Here is a 14,289-nt window from a genome sequence, read left to right as displayed (position 1 = left end):
CTGAATTTTAAAAGCATATTTTAATTGAGAGATGGGACGACGATAGTGAGATAAAAGCAAAATATATCAGTTGCTAGAAATTGGAAGTAAAAACAGAAAGTGTTGGTGAAACTGCTGGTGTGCAAACAGTTGTGGAGATACTGTTAACATCGAGTGTGGGTATGACTCTTCTACAACATCTTCAGAAAAATATCTGTGGACAAACACCACACCTCACACCAAAACTTACCTGTTCTAGATTTTATTGGTGAGTGTAACTTTTATATAATTGAAACCTCATGTAGTAATGGTTTTATGCTAAGGGGTGAATCGGTGGGGTGGACGAGGAGAAGGGGGAAGGGGATAAACAGGGTCAGAGTCTGCAAGGCTGGCATTTCTCATTTCGCACCCCCCCCCCCACCCCCCCGGTCTCTAGCTGCAGCTATTCACACCATTCGAGGGGACTGCTAGCTCAGATTCCCACAAATTCCCGAAGGAGTGTGATATAGAAGGTGGGTGGGTGTTGGGATGCAAGGGGTCACGGCCTCAGCATTTGCTGACCTGGCATCGTCTTGGGATTGGAATGGAATGGAATGCGGGCCGCAGGGATCAGGTTTTACTGATCTAGTCAGGGCTGGAGAGAGCTTTCAGCTGGGCAGGGGGGAGCGAGCGAGTGAGAGACAGACAGACAGCAAGAGAGAGAGAGAGAGAGAGAGACAGACACAGATAGATAGAGAGAGAGCGAGAGAGAATGAGAGAGACAGAGAGAGGGACAGTGAGAGAGAGAGGGGGACAGCGAGAGAGACAGTATGAGTGAGAGAGCGAGCGAGCACAAGAAAGAGAAAAGAGAGAGAGAGAAAAAAAAAGTGAGCAGGAGCTGCTCCAGAGACAGTGCACAGCTTCAGATCTGGCAGCAAAGACAGAATGACCGGACAGCAATTGGAGCTGCTGCTCGTGCAGTGCCCAAATTTAATGCAGTCCTTACTCCCCCAACGAAGCCACCACATCATACCACCGCCACTGTCCAGCTCTCCCTCACTGTTAGCAGTCTCAGGGATGGGTGCACACCTATTCTGAACGCAGTCTCAACCTTAAGCTGCTCTTTTCCACCCAGCGTGAGGCAACAACACACTGGCTGATATTGGACCCCTTTAAATACATAACCCAAGGTTGCTGCCGCTAGTCTTGCCCCACTATGTGTACGTCTACAATCGTCCGAGTTTACTTTCTTCTCGAGCTGCTGTGTCTGACTAGTCTCAGACTGGTCGGGGGGGGCTCTGGATCTCCACAGAACTCAGCCCCTTTACTGGTGGTCACTTTTATCTTAGACTTGGACAGGTTTCAGAGAACCACTGGCTACTTAAAAGTTGTAAACAAAATGTGCTTTTTAAAATGCGTGTCAGATGTTTAAGTAAAGCTTGCACTGATGTTACCGTAGGTCTGTGCTGTAAACATACTGCCCAGCAGCAAAGTGCAATTCACAGATTTCCCAAATGTTGCACTGGAACCTGCTCACTGCTCCATCCCAGCAGCATAGAGCGATACCGCCACCTGCTGACTCTTTCCAGAACTCCACTAAACCACTGGCAGGTAGCTCAGGGCTGTCAGTCATTCAGTCAAGCTGTTTCTGGCGGAAGCTGTTTCTGGCGGTATTAAATGCCGCAAAAGATCCGCAAATAATTTACTGTCGGAAGCAGCTGGTAGACGCGTTACTACGTGCTCTATTTAAAACTAAATGTAATGGAAACCTTGATCTTGCGTCGGAAAATCAGCCGGATTCAAAATACGTAGGACCCATTAGACTCAGGTTCCAGGGAAATACTGAGTGCTCCTGGGGATTGTGGACAACAGAGTAAGCGATGGGACACCACCCAGACAGCACGGTGCTCCCTTGGCGCTGACCCTCCGACAGCGCGGCGCTCCCTCGGCACTGACCCTCCGACAGCGCGGCGCTCCCTCGGCGCTGACCCTCCGACAGCGCGGGGCACTCCCTTTACACATTCAGAGCTTTCACAGCTGGAGGCAGAAAGGATGAATGCTCAGGCATGCAGGAATAATTAGGATAATGGAGAAGTATTTGGACAGAGGGGCTGAACAGTCAGCCGAAATGGGCCCGAGATTGCCTGAGCCATTCTCCAACAGCGATATTGCCCATTATCAATGATGCCAACATTGCTGGAGAAAAGCAGCAATGATTGTTGTTGGAATAATCCTTCCCCTTCCCCTCAATGCCAGGAGTGATGAAGAGTATAGCTCACCTCAGAAACAGCCTTCTTGGCTTTCTCATCTGCTCCTCTGAACTCGGTCGTCAGTTCTTCATTCTCTGCTGCAATTTGCTGCAGGTCAGATTCCAACTTGCGTTTGACAACAGTTGCTCCTTGAAACTGGGAAAGGGCAAAGGTCAAAAGTGGTCACGACTGTGTGAAACATCTGGGATTATCCTGGACTCAGTCTCCCCCTCACACTCCTCTGTTGGACCGGCCCCAGGAAACGATGCTGCAGCAAGTTCTGGCTGCTTTGTGGATATGTGGCTGTATACCCCTCACCCCGTGTCCTCCCTCCCTCCCTCCTGCCCAGCCCGACGGCTTCAACAGTTACCCCTCTGCTCACTGTCTGCCATAGCGGTAAGGGGCTGAGTCACCTCTAAGAGGTCCAACAGTACTACCCCTTCCCCACCTTCCTAAGATGGGCGGCACGGTGGCACAGTGGTTAGCACTGCTGCCTCACAGCGCCAGAGATCCGGGTTCAATTCCCGCCTCAGGCGACTGACTGTGTGGAGTTTGCACGTTCTCCCCGTGTCTGCGTGAGTTTCCTCCGGGTGCTCCAGTTTCCTCCCACAGTCCAAAGATGTGCAGGTCAGGTGAATTGGCTATGCTAAATTGCCCGTAGTGTTAGGTAGGGGTATGGGTGGGTTGCGCTTCGGCGGGGCGGTGTGGATTTGTTGGGCCGAAGGGCCTGTTTCCACACTGTAAGTAATCTAAGATGGCACTTTTAACAACAGGGAGGGGTGAATGGGGAATACACGAGTGAAACTCACAATCCCTTGAGGAGACAAAGCTAGAGCTCCTCAAACTGAGGAGTTTAAGACGATTGAAGGGAGAGAGCGTTCTGACCTGAGAGACAACCATAAATGTAGAACTGGGCCGCACGGTCATATCCCAGGAAGCAGCTTTCCCAAAAAAAAAGGCAGTGGAAATCTGGAACTTTTACCCCCAACCACCACCCAAATAATGGAGGCTGTGAAAACCCCGAACTGAGACTGCCAGAGTTCTTCCCTGGAAAGATTTTAAAGGGGATGAATTTAACGTGCAGGTCAGCCATCATTCAGTTGGATGCTGGAACAGGTTCAAGGGGCTGAATGGCCTCCTCCTGTTTCCAAGCATAACAGCAAACCTCACTCCCCAGCAGCACTACCCACAACCACCCCAAAGTAAATTTGCAACAGAATTAAGGAGAAGAGATATAATTTTGCAAACTATTGCAAAGATGAAACCACGAGACAGCCCAATCCCTATTGTAATACAACTCCTCAACGTAAATGATTGATAATTTTACTCAAACCAATCATTTATGATCTAAGGAAATTAATACTAATTTCAGTGAGCAACAAACCCTTCCATTTCTTTGGTAAATTAAGGAGAGTGGTGATTTGCAGAGCTTTGGAATGATGTACACCAACTGTTCTCAACTGTACAATCAGTTTGCTATTTCATGCCCTATTTCAACATTGACTGCTGTCTCTAACTGTGCAACAAACTAGTTTTATTTGGATCAACTGCTATGTTCTACACCATTACAAATTTTAACTTGTGCTAAAGTCCATAGATCATATATTATCAGTGTGAATTCCTTAAATTCCAATCGCTTATTGAGAAGTTGTAGGAAATAGAGATAATTGATAAAACAAAAAAAAGAGATCAACTGAAACTTGGACTCTGAAGACCTCCAGGGGCTTCCATTGGTCCAGGCTCTCTCACCTGGGTGTTGACCTCGTTGTATTTGTCAGTCATCTCCATCAGCTCTTGCTCCAGGATTTTGCGAGCACGGTCGGTCAGGTCTAGGGCACCGCGGGTCTCCTCCAGTTCAGTGGACAGCACCCCACAGCGTCTCTCCACCAGGCCGTACTGCTCTCGCAGCTCCTCGTGCTGCCTGCTGTCCTCTTCCATCTGGGTCTGCATGTCCTGAGGGAAGACAGAAGCACAGGATGTGAAAACACACTAACCATCCAGCCGCTCCCGCTAACAATGGTCTCACCAAACCTCAAATTTCTAAAGCGCCCTTCGTCCAGACTGGAGACCTGCAGCTAAACACACCCTCCGCTTTGGCAATGTGGTCAGTGTTGGGATGGAGGAAACACAGTGTCCAATTTGTCCGCAAACAGAAATTAACCATTTGGTCTCATTATCTGCTCTTAGCCGGGGTGTGAAGGAGAAATGTTGGCTAGGACACCTGGGAGAACTCCCTTGTGTTATTTCAACTCACCACCATGGAATAGACCACATTGACTGTTGGCAACAGCCTCCTCTGAGTGAAGGGAAACACTTGGATAGACACTGTCCTGCTCTCTACAGCCAATCAGGACCTGCCAGGCCGTTCTTGAATGACCTGGGACCCTCAAGTTCCCAACTTGCCAACAAGAAGTCAATTGGGCGGCACAGTGGCTGAGTGGTTTGCACTGCTGCTTCACAGTGCCAGGGACCAGGATTCGATTCCACCGATAGGCAATTGTGTGTGGAGTTTGCACATTCTCACCGTGTTTATATGGGTTTCTGCTGGATTTCCTCCCACAGTCCAAAGACATGCAGATTAGGTGGATTGGCCATGTCAAATTGCCCATACAGTCCAGGGATGTGCAAGCTATGGGGGGGTTAACCACAGGAAACGTAGGGTTACAGGGACAGAGTGGGGGCCTGGGTGGGATATCCTTCAGAGGGTCAGTGCAGATTTGATGGGCTGAATGGTGTCTTTTTGCACTGTGGGGATTCTATGATTCAAATAACAGTTGTTCTGGAGCAGGAGGAGGCCACTCACTCCATCATGTCTGCTCCTAGCTCTCTGAGTGAGCATTAGGACTTGGTGTCATTTCGCTGTCTTTTGCCAGTAACCATGAGTATGGTTTCTATCCAAACGATCATCAAAAGCTCTCTCAAATCACTCAGGGCCAACCTGCCACCCAATCGCACCGTTTACTCTTGACTGTTTGAAATTTGGCATTCTTGTAATAGCCCTGATGAGTGAGAGACAGACAGGTTTAGAAATAGGTCCCTTCTCAGCAATATTCAGAAAGGTGTAGCACTGAGGCCACCCTTGACGTTTCTGGTGAATGGAGGTTGATCCAAACTCAATGGGATCCTCAAGTGGATGCTCACTCCTTCCTAACGCCAAGGTCATAGTATCCCTTAAAATCTGCCACTGCCCAGGACCCACTGCTCTCCAGGCTGGTTAGACAAGGACGGAGCAGTCACACTGAGACCTGAAAGACCGAGGGTCAGTCTAAGAACCCTCCCACTCTCCCACACTATTGCCCAGAACACAAAGACACAATAGCCACAACACAGAGATCTTATTTGACTTTGCATTTTACAAACCAGATCCCCTGCTTCCCACATTCCCTTCGGGAGCAATGATGACTCAGTGATAACAGACAAGCTGGCAGATCCTGATGAAATAATATGGAGGGATGGGGCCTCTCTCATTGCACACAGCAGCTCCCTCTCTGCCATTTCTCACTTGACAACCAAGAGCTGGTGCACAAGTGCCATCTAGTGGACATAAAAAATGAAGACACAAGAGTTCATTTCTTGAAGATGGCTGATGAAGTGGGGGAGCTGGTGAGGGCACCTTAACCCTTTTCATACTTCACCGCCATCTCCCCCTAAATGGGGACCTCCGCAAGGATTCAAATCCTAGCTGGTGGAATTTAAACTCAATTTTTCGATCAGGAATCACAAGCTGCTGTCAGTCACAATGAACATCACCGACCGTCCCAACAAACAATGAGTGGTTCACTAATGCCTTTCAGAGGACTAAACCTGGTCTGGCCTACATGTTTCTCCAAACCCATAGCTGCCCCCTGAAAAGGGGGAGGAAGCCAAGCACTTCAGTTCAATTAGGGATGGGCAACATGCGCTGACCTCGACAATAATGCCCATATCTCACGCAAGAATAACAACACTCAACGAGTTGGTATTATTCAGAATTGCCAAGCTGTTTTCTCTCCAGATCTCCCCTCAGTTCCCTTTGGTCAGTGAAACGGCCAGTCCTCAGGTGTAAAACTAATTCGGGTGTCAACTGACTGTTCAACTGCAAGAAACCTCACATTGCAGTCCACACTGCATCACTTCCAGAAAGGGAGCGGCGTGTTTCCTTTCTACCTCCTTCCACTGGTAACATGGAGTTCAATTTGAGGAAAACCCACCATAAATAAGACAACTGAGGTCGGTCAAGGGCTCGAAACTCAAGGCTACCTGAATGGTTTGAGAGCACGGTCCCGAGACTTTTAACCCAACTGGGGGGAGCCACACAAGACAATCATGGCCATCCTCTCCTTGTCCCACCCAAAACACCACATCACGGGCGCTGTAAGTACTGAAGAGTCCGACACACATCATTCCACAGAGCAAAGGCAAAGTGAACTTGAGGAGAATTTTAAACTGACTAATAAGATTTATCCTCGGAACAGGAGAATCAACGTTTCGGGCATCAGCCCTTCTTCAGGAATCCTGAAGAAGGGCTGACGCCCGAAACGTCGATCCTCCTAATAAGATTTATCCTTCATTTACAGGAAAGTGCGCTCTGAGGAGATGCTGTTGATGTTCATTCTCTCTCCACATCAAGTCCCGGTCCAGGGAGTAACCTTAGACTGACACCCGCGTGCAGTACAAAGGGAGTGCTACACTGCCTTGGGTGTGAATTACACTTGGATAATTAGCTTGGAAAGCAGAAAGTTCACAGAATTACAGTATTGTAACACTGCAGAAAGAGCCTATTTAGCCCATCATGCCTGCACTGACTCTTCAAATGAATATCATTACCCAATGACAATCTCCTGTTCCTCCCTCTATATCCCCATCCAAATAATCATCCAATATACTACCTTTGGTGTCTTGACTGAACCATACTTCCAGGCAGTGCACTCTAATCCCAATTACTCACTGAGTTAAAACATTTTTCTCACAGCATCTTTACTCATTTAACCCATCACTTTGATGAAGAAAAATTAATTTGAGTTCCATCAGATGTCCTGGTAGGAAGTGAACCTATATCCCTAAAGCATTATGGGGCCTCTGGATTAATGGCCCAATGACATTACCCATGATGTCAGAGTTCTCCCACTCTCCTTTCACAATTCAGCCCAGTCCAATGGGATAAAATTGTATTCGGTGAAGATTCGTGTCAATGTTTTGCAAATATTAATATTTAGTTTGAAACCAAGACCTTCATTAGCTCAGCCTTGACTGCATTTTCCAAAAGCCCCTTCCCAGTCAATCACTGACTCTGAGGTGGAATACCTGTCCTTGTGTTACCCAGGGTAGTAATACATGTGACTTAAACAAAGACATAGGAAGCAACCTCTTTTCGCTGCTGTGTTCCAATGAACCCAACCGAATCAAAATTAGAACACAAAACATCGATTAATATGTCAACATTAATGGCAGAAGTCAAGAAAATGCTTCTTTGTGTCTTTTAGGTTAGATTAGATTCCCTACTGTGTGGAAATAGGCCTTTCAGCCCAACAAGTCCACACCAACCCTCCGAAGAGTAACCTAGCCCCCTCTGACTAGTGCTCCTAACAACTATGGACAATTTAGCATGGCCAATTCACCTGACCCGCACATCTTTGGAATGTGGGAGGAAACCGGAGTATCTGGAGGAAACCCACGCAGACATGGGGAGAATGTGCAAACTCAAGACAGACAGTCGCCAGAGGCTGGAATCAAACCTGGGACCCTGGCACTGTGAAGCAGCAGTGCTAACCACTGAGCCCTTACTCATCAATAATGATAGCCAGGGCTAAAGAGGGGGATTTTCTGGTCAGTATCTGTTGGCCACTTGTTGGATCGTGCTGTGTGCAAATTGGCTGCTGCGTTTCCTACAACGATGACTGCGCTTCAAGGTGACTTCATTGGCTGCAAAGCACTGTGGGACATCTTTAGGCGGTGAAAGGTGCTCTACAAATGCCTCTCTTTTCTGCTGTTACACATAGCCACATTTCACAACAATCTTTTGGAAGAATAAGACATAGATGGACCAAATGCCCTCCACTTGTGAGTTGGCAGCAGCACTGTATTTAACACGACCTTCATTCGGAGAGTGTCCTCTGTCATCCAGCAGTCACCAGCTCTTCCCTCACCTTTGTCTGTTGCTGCATCTTCTTCAGCAGTTTCACCAGCTCGCTGTTGTTCTTATTGCCCTGATCCAGTTGGATCTCCAGCTCATTCAGGTCACCTTCCAGCTTCTTCTTTACTCTCAGGGCCTCCCCACGACCTTTCACCTCTGCATCAAGACTGGCTTGAAGCGAATCCAGAGCCCGCTGGTGGTTTTTCCTTGAAAAGGTTTTTTAAAAAAAGCAAGATCCAGTCACTGAAAAGGATCCCGGCAAAGACAGGCCCTGTTTAAGAGCAGAAAACAGCTACCTTTGATCCTAGCTGACAAAATCCCTCACCAAGTGTCTAATCTGTACCTTTAACTCAAATTGGCCCACAATGCCTCAGGCATGGCCTGCTTCCCACACACCATATGCTCTCAAAACCACAATTCCACATCCTAACCTGCCTCAACCATCCACCCCTCTGCCTGCTGACCTACATCTTGATGTTAAAATTCTCACCTTCATTTCTCTCCATCGTCCCACCCCCTCACTATTTCTCAGTGTCACCAGCCCCACAACCCTCGGCGTTCCCTTCACCTATCCTAACTTTGACAGCCCCTATAGGTGGCCATACCTTCTGCAGGTTCCAAGCTCTGGAACTCCCTTCAGGAGCTTCTCTTTATCTCTATCTCTATCTCTCTCCTCTTGATGACACTCTTTAATAACTTTACCTTTGGTTAAGTTTGTAGTCATATGTCCTAATGTTTCCTTTTGTGACTAAGCCAGATTTTGTCCAATGGGAAGTGTTACAAGGTTAGAATGGCTATATAATGATAAATTTATATGGGAGAATCCAACTTATTCCTTTCCCAGGCTCGTAAGATGCCGGGTTGTTTTGTTAACTTCCCTTCCTTGTATAATCTAACAATTGAAAAGCCCACCCTTGGTCTCATCCAATTACCGTCACTTGATCTCCCTCCTCTGCTACCCTTCCAAACCTTGACTCAAGCTGGCCCTCCGAGTTCTTGACAATAAACAGTTTTCTCAACTGAATTAGAGCAGGAAGTGGCCATTCAGCCCTTCAAGCCTGCTGCGCTGTTCTAGGTCATGACTGATCATCGGCTTCAATACCATTCCCATTTCCCTTGATGTCATTAATAACTAGAATTCCACCAATCTCAGTCCTTAACCTACCTCAAGGACGAAGTCTCCATAGATTTCGGAGGTAAAGTACTCCAGAGACAGAGACAGAGACATTCTCCCCTCTGCCTCTTCCTCCCCCCCCCCCCCCCGCCCCACTTTTCCTCTCAATCCTAAATGCCCTGTAACCATCTCTCAATTCTGGACCATTCCACTTTCCTCCCCCAAACCATAGGAAACATCCTTCCTGCAGCTATCGCAATGAACTCTGTTAAGAGTTCTGTCTGTTTTCATGAGATCACTTTTCATTCTTCTTAACTCAATAATTCCCCACCCACTACAGCTGCTAAAAGAAAGCATACCATCCCAACAATCGTTGGATATCATAGCCAACCAAAAAAAATTTCAAAATTATTCAACGGGGAAAAACAGAATGGAATCAAGCACATGTCTCAGACTTACCGCAGGAGAGAGAGGAGGTTTCCGACAGAGATCAGGGAAGGTGGAGCAAAGAGGAGAAATACAAGCAAAGGTACTCGGTCAGGAGACAGCAACAGAGATCACATCATTTTAGAAAAGATACTAAATGCAGTAAACCAATACACACAGAGTAAAACATCAACCTCTCTGTGCGCACCCCACCCCCCTCCCCCCCACCACCCCCCCAGACACCTCAGCAGTGAGAGAGAATTGGTTTGTCCAGAAAAATCACCATAGCAACAGGTCATGAACAATGATAGCAATAAAAATAAAACAAGTCATCATAATTTACACCCTAGTTAAGGACAAATCATTAAAATAAAAATACTGAAGTTTATACAATTGTGAATATTTTAAGTTGTTCAAATGATTACAATACTTTGCAAAGTGTAGAACTCTAATATGAAAATAAAAGTGTGGGGAGTTGATGGCTGATTGAGATGAGGACAGGACATGATTGCTCTGTACGGACTGCAGAGATTTACTGGAATGATGTCAGGGCTGGAGAACTGCAGCTACGAGGAGAGGTTGGGGCTGTTGTTGTTGAAACAGAGAAGGTGGAGGGCTGACACGTTTGATGTATATAAAATTGTGAGGGGTAGAGACAGAGTAGACAAGAGGAACCTTTGTCCTATGGCAGAGAGTTCAAAAACCCAGTGGCCATGGATTCAAGCAAAGTGGCAGAAAGATGAGGGGAATGGGAGGAAAAATCTGTTTTATACAGAAGGTGGTGTGTGTCTGGCACATGCTCCTTGAGTTGGTGATAGAGACAGAGGGACAAAGAGACAAACTCCTTTATAAAGTATGTGGATCTGCATCTTAAGCTGCAGGGCTATGGGCCGTATGCAGGAAGATGGGATTAGAAAGGGCATCCGGGTATCTCCAGGTTGGTATAGACAAGATGGGCCAAGTAGCCCCTTCTGTATCATTTCTATAGTTCTATGGGACTAGTCCTAGATGTGATTCCACACACAGGTGAATAGCCGGCCAACATTCATGATGTGGATCTTATGTGAAAAGTTGCCACTGAGGATTTGAGGGCAGCTGTACCCTTGGCCTGGTCAGGATTTGTTTGGAATGAGAATGTGAACAGGGATGGGAAGAGGGTAGGGGGGACAAAAAAACTAATTCCATTGCTAGGTTGAACTTTCTACTTTCAATTCTGTCTATATCAACTCATGCTTTAGAAATAAGATTAAAGGAACTTTTTCACATTGCTGCGGCTGTGTGTGCAATTCTGGTCTCCTTCCTATTGGAAGGATGTTGTGAAACTTGAAAGGGTTCAGAAAAGATTTACAAGAATGTTGCCAGGATTGGAGGATTTGAGCTATAGCAAGAGGTTGAATAGGTTAGGGCTGTTTTCCCTGGAGTGTCGGAGGCTGAGGGGTGCCCTTATAGAGGTTTATACAATCATGAGGGTCATGGATAGGGTAAATAGATGAGGTCATTTCCTTGGGTGGGGGAGTCCAGAATTAGAACTAGAGGTTATAGGTTTAGGGTGAGGGGGAACATATTTAAAAGAGATCCAAGGGGCAACTTTTTCAGGCAGGGGGTGGTGCAAGTATGGAATGAGCTGCCAAAGGAAGTGGTGGACGCTGGTACAATTACGACATTTAAAAGGCATCTGGATGTGTATATGAATAGGAAGGGTTTAGAGAGATATGGTCAAGTGCTGACAAATGGGACTAGATTAGGTTGGGATATCTGGTCGGCATGGATGAGTTGGACCGAAGGGTCTGTTTCCGTGCTGTACATCTCAATGATTCTATGATAAGTGACCGACAGAGCAGTGATTAAAATCCACCATGTGGAGCAAGCCATGACAACAAGAGTTGACAAGAACATCAGGAGAGATGTGCAAATAAGTCTCTCATTTACATGGAGAAAGCAGTAGGAAGTCATCCGTTACAACAGCCGAGCAGAGATTAAGGTCAATCAAAAACCACCAAAAGACAACGGGACTGAACACCTATTGGCTGCAATATTGATGAGCAGACGGAGAAAATGGAGAGAGTCAGTGGAAGAGCTAATGACCTTTGGAGAGCCGGATCATCACCCTGGAGCTGCTCATTCATGCCTGCAGATAGTCTGGCTAAAAGGCAGCAGCAAAGAGTCCTCCTTCCTCAGCCTGGTCTGAATCAGCACCATCTTTGAGCACAGCGCACCACACGATACTCTGGCACCAGCTACATTTTTAATTTTCCCTCTCTATTTACCTTCCGAAGGGAGCTCAGTCGCGGAGACAGCGGCAGGGGGTCTGGGGGCAGGGATGTCCTCGTCGGCCATGAGGCAGTTGGTATGTCCTGGGGCAAAACTCTGGCAGTCGGTGGCATTGGTGAAGGAGCTGGGGGCTGGAGTGGCACCAGGCCCGGACTACGGTGCAGCTGCTGAGCCAGTTGGTGGTCAGGGTGAGACAGCAGCACGGAGATCAAGCTCAGTGGGGTGGGGGGAGGAATCTAGCCCACCGTGGTGGGTGGGGAGTAATAGAGCCCGGGGTAGGGGGGTGTTGGACAGATTGAGCCCAGCACAGGAGAGGCTTGGGGAGAGATCCAGCCTTTGTGGGGAAGGCCAGCATGGAGAGACTGCAGGTCCACAGCTGTAATTTGGAAGTTTTAAAACTTTTTCCTAATTTACTCCTTTATTCTGACAAGAATTGCAATGCTGAATTTTTAACTTATATCTTTTTCCCTAGTCTTTACCCAAGATTCTGTACCTAAGTAGCTCATACCTAAGATGGCGCTGTGACAGGCGACATTATAAACCTTTCACTGTGCTCCTGTACTTGGCTATGCATGACAACAAAACCCAGCGCTAATTCTACATCTAATGACCGCAGGAAGAAGCAGCTGGCATTACCGTGTCGCCTCAAACTCCTCTTCCTTCTCCTGGACTCGGCGGTCAATCTCGACCTTCACTTGGGTCAGCTCCAGCTGCAGCCGCACCACTTTACTCTCTTCAGCCTGGAAACCCAGAGGAACATTAGTGCATTCGGCAAGTAACTATCCACAGGCCGGAGACAGGTCAAACAACCGCTCAGAGGGTGAAACCTTAATAGTCTGGGGGTCGGGGAAACTAACCCTGTAAACGCACCGCAACATTCAGGAGAAAATATTCTCTGCAACATGTACTGGAACATTCAGAAAAATCAAATGCTAGTGGATGCACCATAAGTTTGAGAAAAATAATATTCCTAGAGCAGTGTGATATTAAAATAAATAAGTAAAATTACGGTAAAACGAGCTCGGTATACACTGCTGATGACAGTGCCAACTTCGGTGTTGGCACTGAGCTTAAAGCTGCACTTGGAGACAACACTGATGAAATGTAGCATTGATTAGTCACACAGGAACTTATAGCTTTGTAACAGAGCATCTGGGAGCACCGATTCCCTCAGCACATCAAGAGACAGTGTGCCACAGATACTAGGTTTAATGTCACAGAATCATCTAACTGTTATAACACAAAGTGGCCATTGAGTCCATGCCCAAACCGGAGCATCATTATGTAAAGCAATCTCCTACTCTCTCCCTATAATACTTCACACTGTTTCTATCCAAAACATCACCATTTGAACTGACCCTGCCAGTACAATCCAGTCCGAAACTACCCACATCGTCCTCGCTTCTTTTGCATGTCACTTTAAATCTATGCCCCCTCGTTCTTGCTCCTTTATAGGAGTTGGAACTGCTTCTCCCGACCTACTCGGGGCAGCCTGCTCACAATTTTGAAAACCTCTATCAGCTCTCCTCTCAACCTCTTTCTCTCCAAGGACAGCTGTCCCAATTCATCCTCAGAACTGAAGTGTCTCACGCCAGGAAGCATTCTGGAAGAAGCTCCAATGTCTAGATCTTCTCCATTGCTGCAGTGGGGAAAGTGAGGACTGCAGATGTCAGAGATCAGAATCAACAGGGTGATGTTGGAATAACACAGCAGGTCAGGCAGCACCCGAGGAGCAGGACAAACAATGTTTTGGGCATCTTTCCCGATGAAGGGCTTATGCCCAAAACGTCGATTCTCCTGCTCCTCGGATGCTGCCTGACCTGCTGTGCTTTTCCAGCACTACACTCTCAACTCTACTATTACAGTCACAATCACATGATTCCCAGGATTAAAGAGTAAGCCTCACTTCATGCAGAAGTTGACTGGTGAATACTGAGAAGGTTACAATGTGAAACGTGCTCTGTGTGACCCTCAGTGCAACCTTTCACTCTGGTTTACAATAATGGAGTGGTCGTATTCTGTAGGGACAAAATAAACACAGGGTACCTGCCTCGAATAAATTGCAGACATGTTCTCTATGCATGAAACTAGATACTGAGAGCTTGCTACAGCATGATCATCGTTTCCCTCTCACCGCTGTGCTTTTAGTCCTGATCGGG

At 47.1% G+C, this 14,289-nt stretch overlaps 1 protein-coding gene across 21 annotated transcripts in view; it reads right to left on the bottom strand.

Moving 5' to 3' along the window:
- The window catches only part of LOC140463855 (putative uncharacterized protein MYH16), a 290,113-nt gene that overhangs the window by 8,331 nt on the left and 267,493 nt on the right, over positions 1-14,289 (bottom strand). For all 21 annotated transcript variants that reach the window (XM_072558259.1, XM_072558260.1, XM_072558264.1 and 18 more), the window contains 4 exons: positions 12,767-12,870; positions 8,333-8,525; positions 3,957-4,160; positions 2,238-2,363 (listed from right to left, as the gene is read on the bottom strand). In XM_072558259.1, coding sequence (XP_072414360.1) covers positions 2,238-2,363; positions 3,957-4,160; positions 8,333-8,525; positions 12,767-12,870 — 627 coding nt within the window. The remainder of the gene's footprint in view (positions 1-2,237; positions 2,364-3,956; positions 4,161-8,332; positions 8,526-12,766; positions 12,871-14,289) is intronic.

This window comes from Chiloscyllium punctatum, chromosome 39, assembly GCF_047496795.1.
Source record: "Chiloscyllium punctatum isolate Juve2018m chromosome 39, sChiPun1.3, whole genome shotgun sequence".
In the NCBI taxonomy this organism is placed as follows: Eukaryota; Metazoa; Chordata; class Chondrichthyes; order Orectolobiformes; family Hemiscylliidae; genus Chiloscyllium; species Chiloscyllium punctatum.
This window is presented reverse-complemented; position numbering and strand designations above follow the sequence as displayed.